Source organism: Phocoena sinus, chromosome 1, assembly GCF_008692025.1.
Source record: "Phocoena sinus isolate mPhoSin1 chromosome 1, mPhoSin1.pri, whole genome shotgun sequence".
Classification (NCBI taxonomy): Eukaryota; Metazoa; Chordata; class Mammalia; order Artiodactyla; family Phocoenidae; genus Phocoena; species Phocoena sinus.
Genome location: NC_045763.1, coordinates 104,633,228 through 104,646,212, shown reverse-complemented (window position 1 = coordinate 104,646,212; position 12,985 = coordinate 104,633,228). Strand labels below are relative to the sequence as shown.

At 46.0% G+C, this 12,985-nt stretch overlaps 1 protein-coding gene across 4 annotated transcripts in view; it reads right to left on the bottom strand.

The window, feature by feature from the left end:
- Window positions 1-331: 331 nt before the first annotated feature.
- CD101 (CD101 molecule) overlaps window positions 332-12,985 on the bottom strand; it is a 38,375-nt gene continuing 25,721 nt past the window's right edge. The window contains exons 9-10 of one of the 4 annotated variants that reach the window (XR_004350468.1): window positions 4,994-5,343; window positions 332-1,218 (exon numbers count right to left, since the gene is read on the bottom strand). Coding sequence is in view for 3 of the 4 variants with exons in the window: in XM_032635739.1 (XP_032491630.1) it covers window positions 5,108-5,343 (236 nt within the window). In the remaining variant the exon portion in view is untranslated. Of the gene's footprint in view, window positions 1,219-4,235; window positions 5,344-5,761; window positions 12,947-12,985 lie in introns of those variants that run through there. The other 3 variants (XM_032635752.1, XM_032635739.1, XM_032635759.1) reach the window with 3 other exon arrangements.

Here is a 12,985-nt window from a genome sequence, read left to right as displayed (position 1 = left end):
CTAACAAGTAAATTAAACATGAATGCAAGTATCAAAAAGATAAAGTAAATAGAAAGCCAGTTAAAATAATAAACAATCTGGGCTTCCCTGGTGGCGCAGTGGTTGAGAGTCCGCCTGCCGATGCAGGGGACACGGGTTCGTGCCCCGGTCCGGGAAGATCCCACATGCTGCAGAGCGGCTGGGCCCGTGAGCCATGGCCGCTGAGCCTGCACTTCTGGAGCCTGTGCTTTGCAACGGGAGAGGCCACAACAGTGAGAGGCCCGCGCACCGCAAAAGACAAACAAAAATAATGAACAATGTAACTCTGTCTTATCCCTACACTTTTAAGTAGAAAATTCGGTTGACAAATATTCTTTAAACAGAAGAAGAATCTGATAACATGTGTTGTATTTAACAGATATATATTAGCTACCTCTGTGAGCTTGATATAATACCAGAAACTTTTCGATAATTTTGTTCAGTTCTCAAAACCCTCACAAAATTGGTATTATCTCCATTATACAACTTGGGAAAGTAGAAGAGATTGCTGAGGATGGCTATCCTTGGTTCTACCACAGCCCTCACCCACAACCCTCATCCATCGCCTGAGCTGCTGCTTTTTCAATTCTCTTAAAGAACAGCTGTTCTTTCCCTACTAGATAACATCCAATGGCTCACCCTGTCCACCAAATGAAGTCCAAGTTCTTACCCATGTTCATGATTTCTTTTCCTGCCCTTCCCCGACCGTAGAGTTTGCCCTAACTACGTTTCCATGTTTATCTCCCATTGCTCCCCTCCATAAATCTGACACTTAAATCAAACCAAAGCTATTCTATACACTATGCTTTACTTGAAGCTAACTCTGCCCCCAGACCACTGTTTACTCCAACTTCTGCTGTCGTAATATTTTTTGACATTTTAAAATTCAAATGATACCTCCTTTGTGAAGTTGTCTCTGATTTCTCATTGCCCATAGAACTTTACTGCATTAGGGGATAAAAATTAAAAGCCAGTGTAACAGAAGTCTGAGCTGAGCCTACTGGGAATGCCAACTTCTCTGGACCTGTCTGATGAGTGGGGAGCCTCCCACAAGCACAATTTGCATGACTCACGTTGCAGGAGAAAGGGGGCCTGTGATGAAGACGTTTCAGAGGTTCCTGGGAGCCGAGAATAAGAAATGGAGAGCATAGCGTGAAGCCTGTCTCGCAGACTGGTTCCAGACAGGCTGGTGTCTAGACCCTATGGAGAAAGGAGATGTTAAACGAAAGCTAAAAGGAGCTGTTTTCACAAGAAAATCTTTAGAGACATGGGAGCACAAACAATCTTGGACCTGTTTGCAATCCAAACAGAGTGTCATGCAAAGACAAACTGAGGGTTAGGCACTCTTCCTTGCTTACCACCGTCTAGCTTTGGCATCTCACATGCTCCAGCATCCTTGCTGCAGTGGGATCTCATAGATTTGAACAGAACAGCAGGAAGCCCTGTGGGAGGGGACTTGTTTGTGAACTCATATGAATTCCCAGAATCCAAGGGAAGCCCTAGAAATGCTTGAAGAACACTTTATAGATGGCCAAGACTCTGGGGCAAAAGTATGTAGAACTTGGATTATTATTGTTGATTCAATTCCATTCTTGTGCATGGATGGGTAAGACCTGGAAAAACTTGGGTTATGCCTACTTTCATTTATGACTTGAAATGGTTTAAAACTTATCTTCATGTAAGTATCTGGTTTGATCCTCATATGAGGTGGATACTATGATCACCAGATTTTTCTGATATCAATGTATTGATCACAGTGTTGATTGTGGAAAGAGTCCAGAACTTTTTGTCAGGGGGCCTAATTTTGAGCTCTTACTCTTTTGCACATGGTGGAGTGATCCTGGATAAACCCAACCCCTCTGAGCTTCAATTTCTTACCTGCAGGAAGGGAATACCAGCCCCTTTTGCATGGAGATGCCGTGAAACTCTGGGATGAATAACAACTCCTGTAATAGTTTCTCCTGTGAGAAACTATTATGGCACATGACTTTCTACCAACTGCATTCATCTGCCATAAATCAGTTGTTCCTATCCATGTACCTCAATAGACTGAAAATGATGAAAGGAGTGTAGTCATGCTTTACTCCTCTTTGTGTCATCTTGTCCTGCAACTCAACCTGATGGTGTGGAATGCCTCGGGGTGATGAGTTTCTCATCGTTAGTGGGAGTGTGGTAGAGAGGATTCATGCGTCAGAACTGCTTGGACTAGACACCAATCCGGAGAGCCTAAGATTATTTATTAAAGTCGTCAGATATACAACAGATACAGATATAACACCTCAAATCAAGTTTCCCAGGAACATAATTCATGGTTAAAACTGACAGAACATTAGCCACTGAAAGAGAGCAGGGAGTGGCAAACTTTTTCCATGAAGGGCCAGATAGTAAACATTTTAGGTTTTGCAGGTCATAGAGTCTATCGTGACAGCTACTCAACTCAGCCATTATATCATGACAGGAGCCATAGATAATATCTAGACAAACGGGAGTGCCTGTATTCCAACAAACTGCATTTTAAAAAACAGGTAGTGGGCCACATTTGGCCTGTGGGCTACAGGTAGCCAACTCCTGAGACAGAGGTTTGTCCTGTTGCCAGGGAGGATTTACTAACACAAGAAGCTGAAAATAAAACCAGGTGGTGACATAGAATAGCAAAGCTGAAATCAATGAGTAAAAGTAAACTTCTCTGTTAAGACTGAAAAACTAAAATGACCAAGGGCATAACTGGAGACAGAAGAGGTTTCACGTAAAAAATGCCCGCTGAAGTGGATGAAAACAAATTTTATTCTAAAGAAGTTCAGAAAGGTAGAAAGAAGACGCTGGGGTTTCAGTTACCTGAAAACTACTATAAGCCAAATGGTGTGGTGTGACTTCCTAGAAAATCCAACGTGTTCTATCTAGTTCCCATTAATGAAAACAGAGCATCCAGAAAAAACTAGGTGATAGTCCCAGGGGAGCAGGGTGGAGTCTGCTTGAGTCACCACTGGATCCCACGCACCCATCCCAGTGCTCGACACCCAGGAGGTGCTCACTGGGCAGTAATCATTCCCATGCTCTGCTCTGGGTGGGGCAGTCGGATATTTGAGTGTCTGGTCTGTGCAGTCTCTGTGCTGAATTCAAATGCGACAAACTGGTGTTTGAGCTGAGAGCTGAAAGGCAGTATCCAGGCAAGGAGGGAGAACAGTGGTTGGGGGTAAGAGTACCTGAAATGGGGGCAGCACCAGGATCTATTCTGATTCTCTGATGGTGTTCAATCCCATTCTCTTTCCTTTCAATATTCAACTAAAATACGGGTTTCTGGAAATCACGGCGGGGGTTGGGGGAGCATCACACTTCAATGTTAAGAAATCTTAACATTAGCTTTGCTTTTGGAAAAATTTGCTCCCTTACCTGAGAGAGAAGAAATGAATGCTCTGACCTGTTTAAAAAAACATTTGGAGTATTTCAAATGAGGCTACAAAGGGAGATGAAATCAAGGAACCCATAGGCCTGCAGTGGGAGTTCTCATAGCCACCAAAAATCCCCTTGCAAAGGAACTAATTACGTTTGGAGAGGACGTGTGTGCCTGATAAAATATTAAAAATAAATTGCTAGCCTTGGAAATGCAAATTAATGCATGTTAAAGCAACCCTGTTGGTCACATAGATAATAAATAGATGTGTTTTCTCAAGTCTGTTAGGTGGCACTGATTGATTTCCAATTCTGGCTACAACAGGGCCTAAGCTGCTTTTGAAACAAAGGTGAGGGGACCCCAGGCCCAGTGGGGACAGTTGTTATCTCCTAGGGGACAGTGGTTGGAAGCCTTCAGTCATGACACTCCCCATCCCCCTCCTCCTGACTTTTCCTGGCTGAGAATACAGGATGCTGAGATTACTATTCCCCCTGAACTCCTAGCGCCTGCCGGAGCAGGACGGGATAGTGGCACTGTTAACTCCTCTGCCCTCAGATAACTGACACAGCCACCTTTCCTGCTACCCGGTGCTGTCAGGTCAAGGAAAATAAGGCCTTGGCTAAGAAGAGCCAGGAGCCAGATGGAACTTTGGGTGTGGGGAGGAAAGGGAGATATGAGGCCTTGGGGAGCTGACTGGAGCACTGTTGCAAAATTAAAAAAAAAAGTTTTTCCTGGGCTTCCCTGGTGGTGCAGTGGTTGAGAGTTCGCCTGCCGATGCGGGGGACACGAGTTTGTGCCCCGGTCCGGGAAGATCCCACACGCCGCGGAACGGCTGGGCCCGTGAGCCATGGCTGCTGAGCCTGCGCGTCCGGAGCCTGTGCTCCACAACGGGAGAGGCCACAACAGTGAGAGGCCCGTGTACTGCACAAAAAAAAAAAAAAATAGTTTTTCCTTAGCAATGACTTAATAAGTCTTATGGAGAAAAGAAAGAAAAAAAAAAGGAAAGAAATTCAGGCTACAAAATACCTTATCCTTTCACTAAAGAACCAATACTGGTTAAGCACCTACTATGCAGAGCTTGCTCGTCAGTGGCATTTATAGATGGGATGGAGATGGACTGGAGGAGAAAATGGGATTTCTGCCTTGAAGAAAGCCGCAGTCTGATTGGGAGGCAGATTTGATGTGAATGAAGGGCATAGTCCCAACCCCTTTTCCTTGCTGGCATCAGGTCCTTTCCTACGTGTCTTATCTGGAGGCAAAAGATTACCTGGAGCCAGTGTGGCAGGACCACTGAGTGTTGTCCAGGGAATCAGTGACATAAGAGAGGGAAGCATCGCCCTGGGCTCTGCCATGGGATCTCATTTAATCCCCAGCAGCTGTGTGAGGGAGGTACTCCTCTCCTTACAGATCTATGGATGCAGAACCTAAGCCCCGTGAGGTGTGGCAAGCGGAAGACGGTGTAACAGAGTCACCTAGCTCCTGTGGGGGATGCAATGGGTAGATGAGGTGACACGTGAAGAAACACTTAACGGTTTCTGGCACCACATACGCGCTCAATAAATGTTCCCTCTGAGTCCTAGGTACCTCGCCCCAGGCCGCAGACTCAGAGGAGGACAGAGGCAGGGGGCACTCCTCTCCTGGTCAGTCCAGTTTCAAAGTCCGCACTCTTTCCACAGGGCTGCAGGCGCCTCTCGGGATTCAACTGTCTTCACCGTCCTTTTCCAATCTGTCTGTGGTCCTGCTTCCAGCCCTTTTCAGGTCCACCCAGAGGTCCTTTTCTTTCTGTATGCTTAGGCTCAGAGTTGACAACTTCCTGGCCTTGCAGTACAGGCAGAGGAGGGAAATGAACAGAAAGATGAGCATAAGGAAGGGGCAGGTGAATAGGAAATAGAGTAAAGGTGCTGACGAGCAGATCCTGGAAGGAAACGTGGGCTCTGCGACAAAAAGGAAGAAAATGAAGAGAATAATTAGTCTCCAGCTTATTTGTACTCATCAGTTATAAACACTTCTGGGATTTATTGTTACAGGAAAATACATGTAAGAATAACGGGGCCAAATGGCAGTGTGCCCCTTAAATCACATGCGAGGAGCAAAGGAAAGGGAGCTGGGAGAAGAGAGCTCCAGGATGGCCTGTTCCAGCCTGACTCCCCCTCACCCAACAATTTCCAACCACCAGAGGTTCCCATGACCTACTTAAAACGAACAGCCAGAAAGAAAAACAAAACAGAAAAGAAAACCTCTCCTTTAATCTTCTTTCCTCAGAAAAGATATCTATAATTCAACCCTCGTTCCCAACTCTGTTGCCGGTCCTGAATTTTTAACTGAGTTATTCCCACTGCTGCTTCTGAAAACACACACAGACACACACACACGCGCGCGCGCGCGCACACATGCTCTGCACTGTCCTGATAAGAACAACAGCAGCTACACGTAAGAAGCACCATCCCTTCCTGAATCTCCAAACCGGTCTCACACTGCCCCACCCCCATTCAGCTCCTTTCCCCTCTTGCTCTTACCATCACCTCTACCTGGCATGCTCACTGCACCGTATCCTCGAGGTCCTACTGGCCTCACTCTCCATCACTCCAGCCTTCCACCTCTCCTCAGGCAGTTTTCCTCTTCTTTCTATCCTCTTCTCACACATGCCTTTGTTTAGACGTCTTTCATCCCCTTTTAACCATCTTTGTCATCACAGTTACTTGAGTAGCTCTGACAGTGTCCTTTGTTTCTATAGTCCTTGCAGTGCCTAGCACATGTGCCTGATAGCGTTTGCTGATCTGAATTAAACTGGATTCGCTGCAACCACGTGGGCAAAGGCTACTATAATATAAAGGCATGCTGAAGCATCCGGCAGCTGCAGTCCGAGGGGAAGTGCTATCAACACATGGACACACAGAACACGCACCAGCAGCCCCCGAGGGGTTCCTGGCCACACAGCCAGGGAGGCAAAGACGAGAGAACTGCCAATGCCACAGGCTCCAGGAAGCAGTGCCTCAGGTTACTAGTCAAAGGACAGGGATTTAGTCTCTCGATGCACAAAGACATATGCTTAAAGAGACACCAACTATTAAATGTGGTCTTCTGACTACATTTATTTATGACAGGATATTCAAAACCAGGGCTGTTCTGAAGAATCTGATGCTAATAGTAGCTGTGCTTTTATTGGAAAACTGTAATGACCTAAGCACTTTCTTCTTCAGAGGTTAGGCTGTAGGATTCATGGGATTACAGACACTTAGAGATGAAGATGACGGGTTTAGAGGTCATTGCGACCAAACTCATGCTGCAAGAATTCCATTCTTTTTCGGCACTGGAGATACATTTTGCACACTGAAGGACGTCTCTTTGTGGGAGGTTAAGAAAGAATCTAAACCTGTGTCCAGCTCCTGCATTGTAAACTCCGGGAGGAGAGGGCCTATGTCTTACGCATCTTTTCCCCTCGTGCACCACTTTGTTCATAGGTCATCAATGGAGACTAAAGAATGAGTCAATTGTGTGAGTGATTTGCGCACACAGGAACCCGGGAGTAGCTGCCATCATGTTACCCAGAGTAAAGACCATCACTGAACATTAGCCTGGCAGCTCTGAACAGGGCTGGCAAGGAGCTACGGGGGTTTGTTGCCCGGTTCTTCTCTGGTCTCATTTATACTCTCCACCCTAGATTTGGTTTTTGGTTTTGAAAGGGTGGGCAATGATAAAGATAGATTTTGAATTCTTTCTCATCTCCTCTCCACATCCTACCTGATCCTTCTCTCCAAGGCCCTGCTTGACTACAATATTTCTCCCAGGTCTTACCTGAATGCATTTGAAAGCGTATGGTTAAGAAGGAGGTACAGACTGAAATGCTGAAAGAGAACAGAGCCGTCGAGTGGGTAAGAGCTCTGGCCTTGCTATTTCACACTATTCATGTGTCGAGTAGGGATTGAGCACCTACTATGTCTCAAGGAGAGCTGGGTTCAAATCCTGGCTCTACAACTTACTGCTATTGACTTTGGACAAATTACTTTTCCTCTCTCTCTAATCATTAGTTTCCTAGTCAATCAAGCGAGGATAATAATTTCTAGAGTTGTGATGAGATAATGCTTAATAAAGCATGAAACAGTGTCTAGCACATTTGTTGAGTCAGCAAGAAATAAATATCAGCTAGAAAGCTACTAAGAAAGTTAGGAAAATCATAGGCAACTTTTTCCCAAGAGACCAGGCAGAAAAGAGGACTGAACCTACTGACTCCTCACTCAGGGACCGCAGACTTGGCCACGTCCTTCCACAGCCCACGTCTCTCCCTCGAATCTCTGATCTCTCTGTCCCCTGGGTGGGTGGGTGACATTCAGCTGAGAGTCAAATGATTACTTGGGAGACTCTGGCTTCCTGCTGCAATCACGAAAGGCAGAAAACTGGGAGGCAAGAGTCCGCGGCACCCATGGGTCACCATTGCTAGGATGGCGGTGTGATGTTGTGGGGGATGGGGCTGGCACACAGAAGGTGGAAAGAAACCTGGCACTTGGATTTTCTGCCACTGAGACTCTAACCTTCCGTGTGAAGGGACTGCCAGAGGGCTTGACTATCTAAATGGGGCTGGGCTTCGAGCAATCTGCCATCCAAGGACGACAAGGTGCGCCCTCCGCAGTGCCGAATTGGCCAACAGCTAGAAACTGTCAGTGCTTCTAAATTACCTCTCCCGGGAGGGCGGTGTTCGCTCTGCATCCCACAGTCACCATTCCCACCATCTGCTTCTCACCCGTATCGGGATTAGCATTAGTGACATTCAAAACCATTAAGGTTTGGCATTTTGGAGCAATCTGAGTAAGTGCTCAGTGCTCCAAGTACAAGGCCTGTAAGGAAGAGCCAGAAGTATAATGAGAACACAGCGTCACAAGGTTTGGTTTGTAACTTGCTTCTACCCCCAGCCAAACACATCACAAGGAGTATTCCTTTCTGATATTAGCCCAGAAATACCGACTTTAGAAGAAGAAAGGTGGAGGACGATGAGGGGGGCTACCAACGCACCCCCAACCCCAGACTTGGGCAGCTGACGTGCCAGGTGTGGCTGTGTGGGAGGGGTGGCTCCTGCCAAGAACTGAAAGCAGGATTAGGTAACCTGACACGAGTGCATCCCAGAGTAAGCGAGCCCCTTACAGCCTCAGTTTCAACTCCATTGAAGAGCTGCTCGCTCATTTTTCATCAAGCATTTGTTGAACCGAGCGCTGTGTGCCAGGCCTTGTTGGAAGCACCGGGGTAGCGTTGATAAATAGCATGTTCTCTCCAGAAACATCAGTGTGATAGGGGCATATCCCCTTTGAGAATCCACTTTCTAAATATACCCTTACCCCCCAAAAGCTGGGAAATAGTGACAAATATCATTCTACTACAAATAATCCAGTCCCCAGAAAGCTTTATAACCTTGCCTATTAATCACAGAGAATTCTCTAGAATGAGATACAAAAAGACTCAAGTAGCTGTAGCCCCTGCTTTGGCTGAGTCATAGCTAAGGAAGTAAGGTGGAGAGGAAAAATGCAAGGTGCATTCCACCAGGGAAATACCTCGCAACTTTCCTGCCTTCACAGGATCCATATGCTTCACAGTTCTAGCAAGTAGTCCTAAACTAACCCAACCCAGAATTGCCAAATAAAGGTGGTAGAAAACCATTTGAGAAGTGAGAATTGGTAGCCTATTGTATTTAAACTGGACTTTATTAATACACAGGCTGGTCCTGACCAGGAGGGCAGCTACACGGATTCAGTATTTGAGTACTGTTTCTGTGCCAAGCACTGTGCCAGTGCTGAGAACAAGACATTCAGTCTTTGCCTTCTCAGAAGGTATTGTGTGGCATTGATGATGGATGTTAAACAGGTGGGATGACTAAGAAAATAAGGTAAGTCACTGAGAAAGTGGCAGTTAAGTTGGTCGGTGAATGATTAGTAGGTGTTGATCTGGGACAGATACCATGAAGGAGCATTCCAATCAGGAGGTGGTATAAGTTCACTCAAGATGTTGGACTGGGCTTCCCTGGTGGCGCAGTGGTTGAGAGTCCACCTGCCGATGCAGGGGACGCGGGTTCGTGCTCCGGTCCGAGAGGATCCCACATGCCGCGGAGCGGCTGGGCCCGTGAGCCATGGCCGCTGAGCCTGTGCGTCTGGAGCCTGTGCTCCACAATGGGAGAGACCACAGCAGTGAGAGGCCCGCGTACCGCAAAAAAAAAAAAAAAAAAAAGATGTTGGACTGTCAGTCATATCCATTCTCTTCTAATCTTCCTCTTCTTCCTCTCTACTGGCTCTTTTCTCTCTAGATGTAACAGTGCTCAAGTCCCTACCATCTTCAAACCAAAACAAAGCAAAGCAAAGCTTCACTGCACCTCTTGCCATTTGCTCTTGTCTTCTCTCTTTCCGTTTACATCAAAGCTCTTGAAAGCATGAACTGGATTTGATGTGTCCCCTTTGTCCCTGCAGTCTGACTTTTCTCACTATTTTTCTGTAACTGCCCTATATTGTTAAACCCAATGGATATTTTCCTATTTTGGTCTTAATTGGCCTCTTTGCACTAGTCGAATCTGTCGGCTCTCCCTACTCTTGATCCCTCCTGCCTTTGGTGTCTATGATACCACCGTACCCTGGTTCTCCTCCTACCTCTAGGCTACTCCTTCCACTCTCCTTCACAGGTTCCTCTTCTGCAGTCCCCCGAGAACTAGCGGTGTATCTCAGGGATCCATCCTTGGGCATCATTATAGGCCATAAGCTGATGATTTCTAATCTATAACTCTGGTATAGATCTCACTTGGAAATCCTGAAGTTTATTGGACAGATCTCCCTGGATGACTCACCGGTACTCCAAACTCAATTCCAGTCCAACTTATTCAAAATTGAACTCGTCTTCCCCTTTAGTCCTTTCTCCTATATCACCTCATTTAGTGACTGTCCCCACTATCCACCTTAGGCCAGAAGCCTGGTATTCATCCTCGATTCTCTTCTTCTGCTCATTCACCATCCACATACACCTAATCAGTCTCCAAATCCTGAAGACCCCATCTCCTAACACGGAATGCAGAATGCCTGTCTTTCTCTCAGACCTCACAGGCACTGCCTTAATTCAGGCCTTCATCTTGTCTCACCTGGGTCCCTACAATCAATTTCAAATAATTCTCCCTTCTCTGTGCCTACCTCCCTTTCAATTCATTTTTAACACTGTTCCCAGGAAGAGCTTTCTAAAATGCAAATGTGATGTGTCACTCTCCTGCCTGAACTTGTTCAACGACACTCTGTAACTTCCATGAGAAAGCTTATCTTCCCTAGCTCCATACAAAAGACCCACTTGACATCTGTACCCGTTCCATCCCACTAGCCTCCTCTCTTGCCATCCTACCACAGTTTCTCTGATCATCTAGCATATACTTTCCTTTTCCCAAAACATGTGCCTTCCTTTTTATAGGCCCCATACTCTGGGAAACCTTTCCAGATCTCCCAACCCAGCTCTTCATCCCAGCCCTGCCTCTGCTCCTTCCTTAGTATCCTGAGACCATTTCTTTCATGACACGTATCATGTTGGACTTTACTTCCCCACCAGACTCAGCTCTGTGGGAACAGATTCCGTAATATATTTTTTTGTGTGTCCTCAGAACCTCATACAGTTACTTATTGAACAAATTAAAATATTTTATCACATAAATAGATATATACATAGGTAGATGTGTGTGTGTGTGCGTCGCGAGCATGTTTGGAGTTATAAGGGGAGAAGGAGGTAACATTTGTTGAGCACTTAGAGTACGCCAGGGACTGTGCTAGATACTTCATATGCATTTGTACCATAATCCTCATTTTATGAGAAAGCCAAGTAACCAGGGTATGACTTCATAGCTAGTAGGGAGGTGATAGAGCTGCAATATGAGACTCGGCTTGTCTGATTCCAAACCCTGGGATTTTTCATCACCCACACTGTCTTCCCAACTACCAGAAAGGAACAGCCAGGCAGAAGAAGTGAGATGCTATATTATACAGATTTACTTGGGAACACTTAACTGTACTTATAATGAAAACCCTCAGGTTCTCATGGCACAGGCTTTCCAGCTCCTTCAGTTGTGAAGAATACAAAGACCATTCAGTTTGTAACATTTTCTTTCCAGAGTTGATCTTTTTAAAAACTTTACACCTGTTTTATAAGAATTCCACAAAGATGAACAGTATATATATGCTTTGAACGATCCCACCTGTCTCAGAGGAGATGTGCTTTTTAGCCACAGAATATACACTTTTTACAGTTATTATCTATTTATTCTACTGCATAAACGGCTGAATCTACAGAGCCTAGGAATTCCGGTGGGAAAACATGTATGGAATGTGCTCAGGGTGGGGACTTCCTATAATTGTTGGAATGGAAGAAAAGCTGATAGGAAGATAAATCCTGCCCGGATACTTGGGAGAAGAATCCTGCTGAAGAATAGTCAGGGGACGAGAATGATGGACCCCAGCGAACAAGTTAGATAACTCTGACTTCCACTCTAGAAACCTTGCTGGGGCTGGGACGCAACTGTCCCAACTCTGAGAAGGTGCCATCCGTTCTCAGTAGCCCTCTTTCCCTCCTACAGACTGTCCCCAAAGCTAGCTGGTGCTGTAGGGATGTTATCTTTATTGATCCTTTCTACTCTTCCTGGGGTGGGGCACCAAGACCACACCTCTGCCTCTCCAGTGACCCTCTCTCACTGTAAGTTTAACCTATAGCTCACCTCTCGCCTCATCCTTAAACCCCACCAGAAAGAAATGGCTCAGAGGATGAGCAGGCTACAACATCTACTGGCTCCTTAATCACCTGGGAAGATTTACTGGTCTGGCTGGAGGAATTTCTGCTTAATGAATACCTATTACATGCTTGGCACCGCACTGGCTGGAAGGAAGCCCTCTCCTCCTTCACGACCTCTTGTTCTACACACCTCCTAAAGCTGAGCACTCAGCAGGATAAGTTGACCTTCCCACACAGAGAAGGGTCACCCTTTGGCCAATGGTCTTCAAGCAGCTGTCTTTTTGCCAGAGCCTGTAAACAAGTTCTATGGGACACACTTCCTCCCTTGATGACTTTCAAGGTGCAATCAGGAGAGGCACACCCGATGACTATCACAACCGAAACTCCGATAGTTTGTTGAACACATCAATAAGAAGCTTGCCACTTATTCGTTGAGACAGGCTTTTTTTTTGTTGGGTTCGTTTTGACTCAGGGAGCGTTTAGATATAGCTGATTTTGGTTCAACCAGATCAAACACAAAGTCACCATGCCCCTATTGCTCATCTCACTCCCCCCACAGGTCAGCCTTCTGAGATTGGAGAATTAGCCAAGAGGTAAGGATGTCTGCCTCCAACATTATTTGGTTATTTAAAGGGATACAATGTTGATGGCTTTTTTGTTTAAGAGGGAACGTGGGGGAGGAGGTCAGATGCCCTTGACATTTAAACGTCCGTGCCAAAACCTCAGGTAACCTTGTCTGCCCAAACTGAGTTACTGTTGAGAGAAATGGCGAAGTCATTTTCTTTCGGGAATCTGTAAATTGTTTTCAGCCTGAAAAGAAGCAAAAACATAGCTGGGTGGGAGAGCATA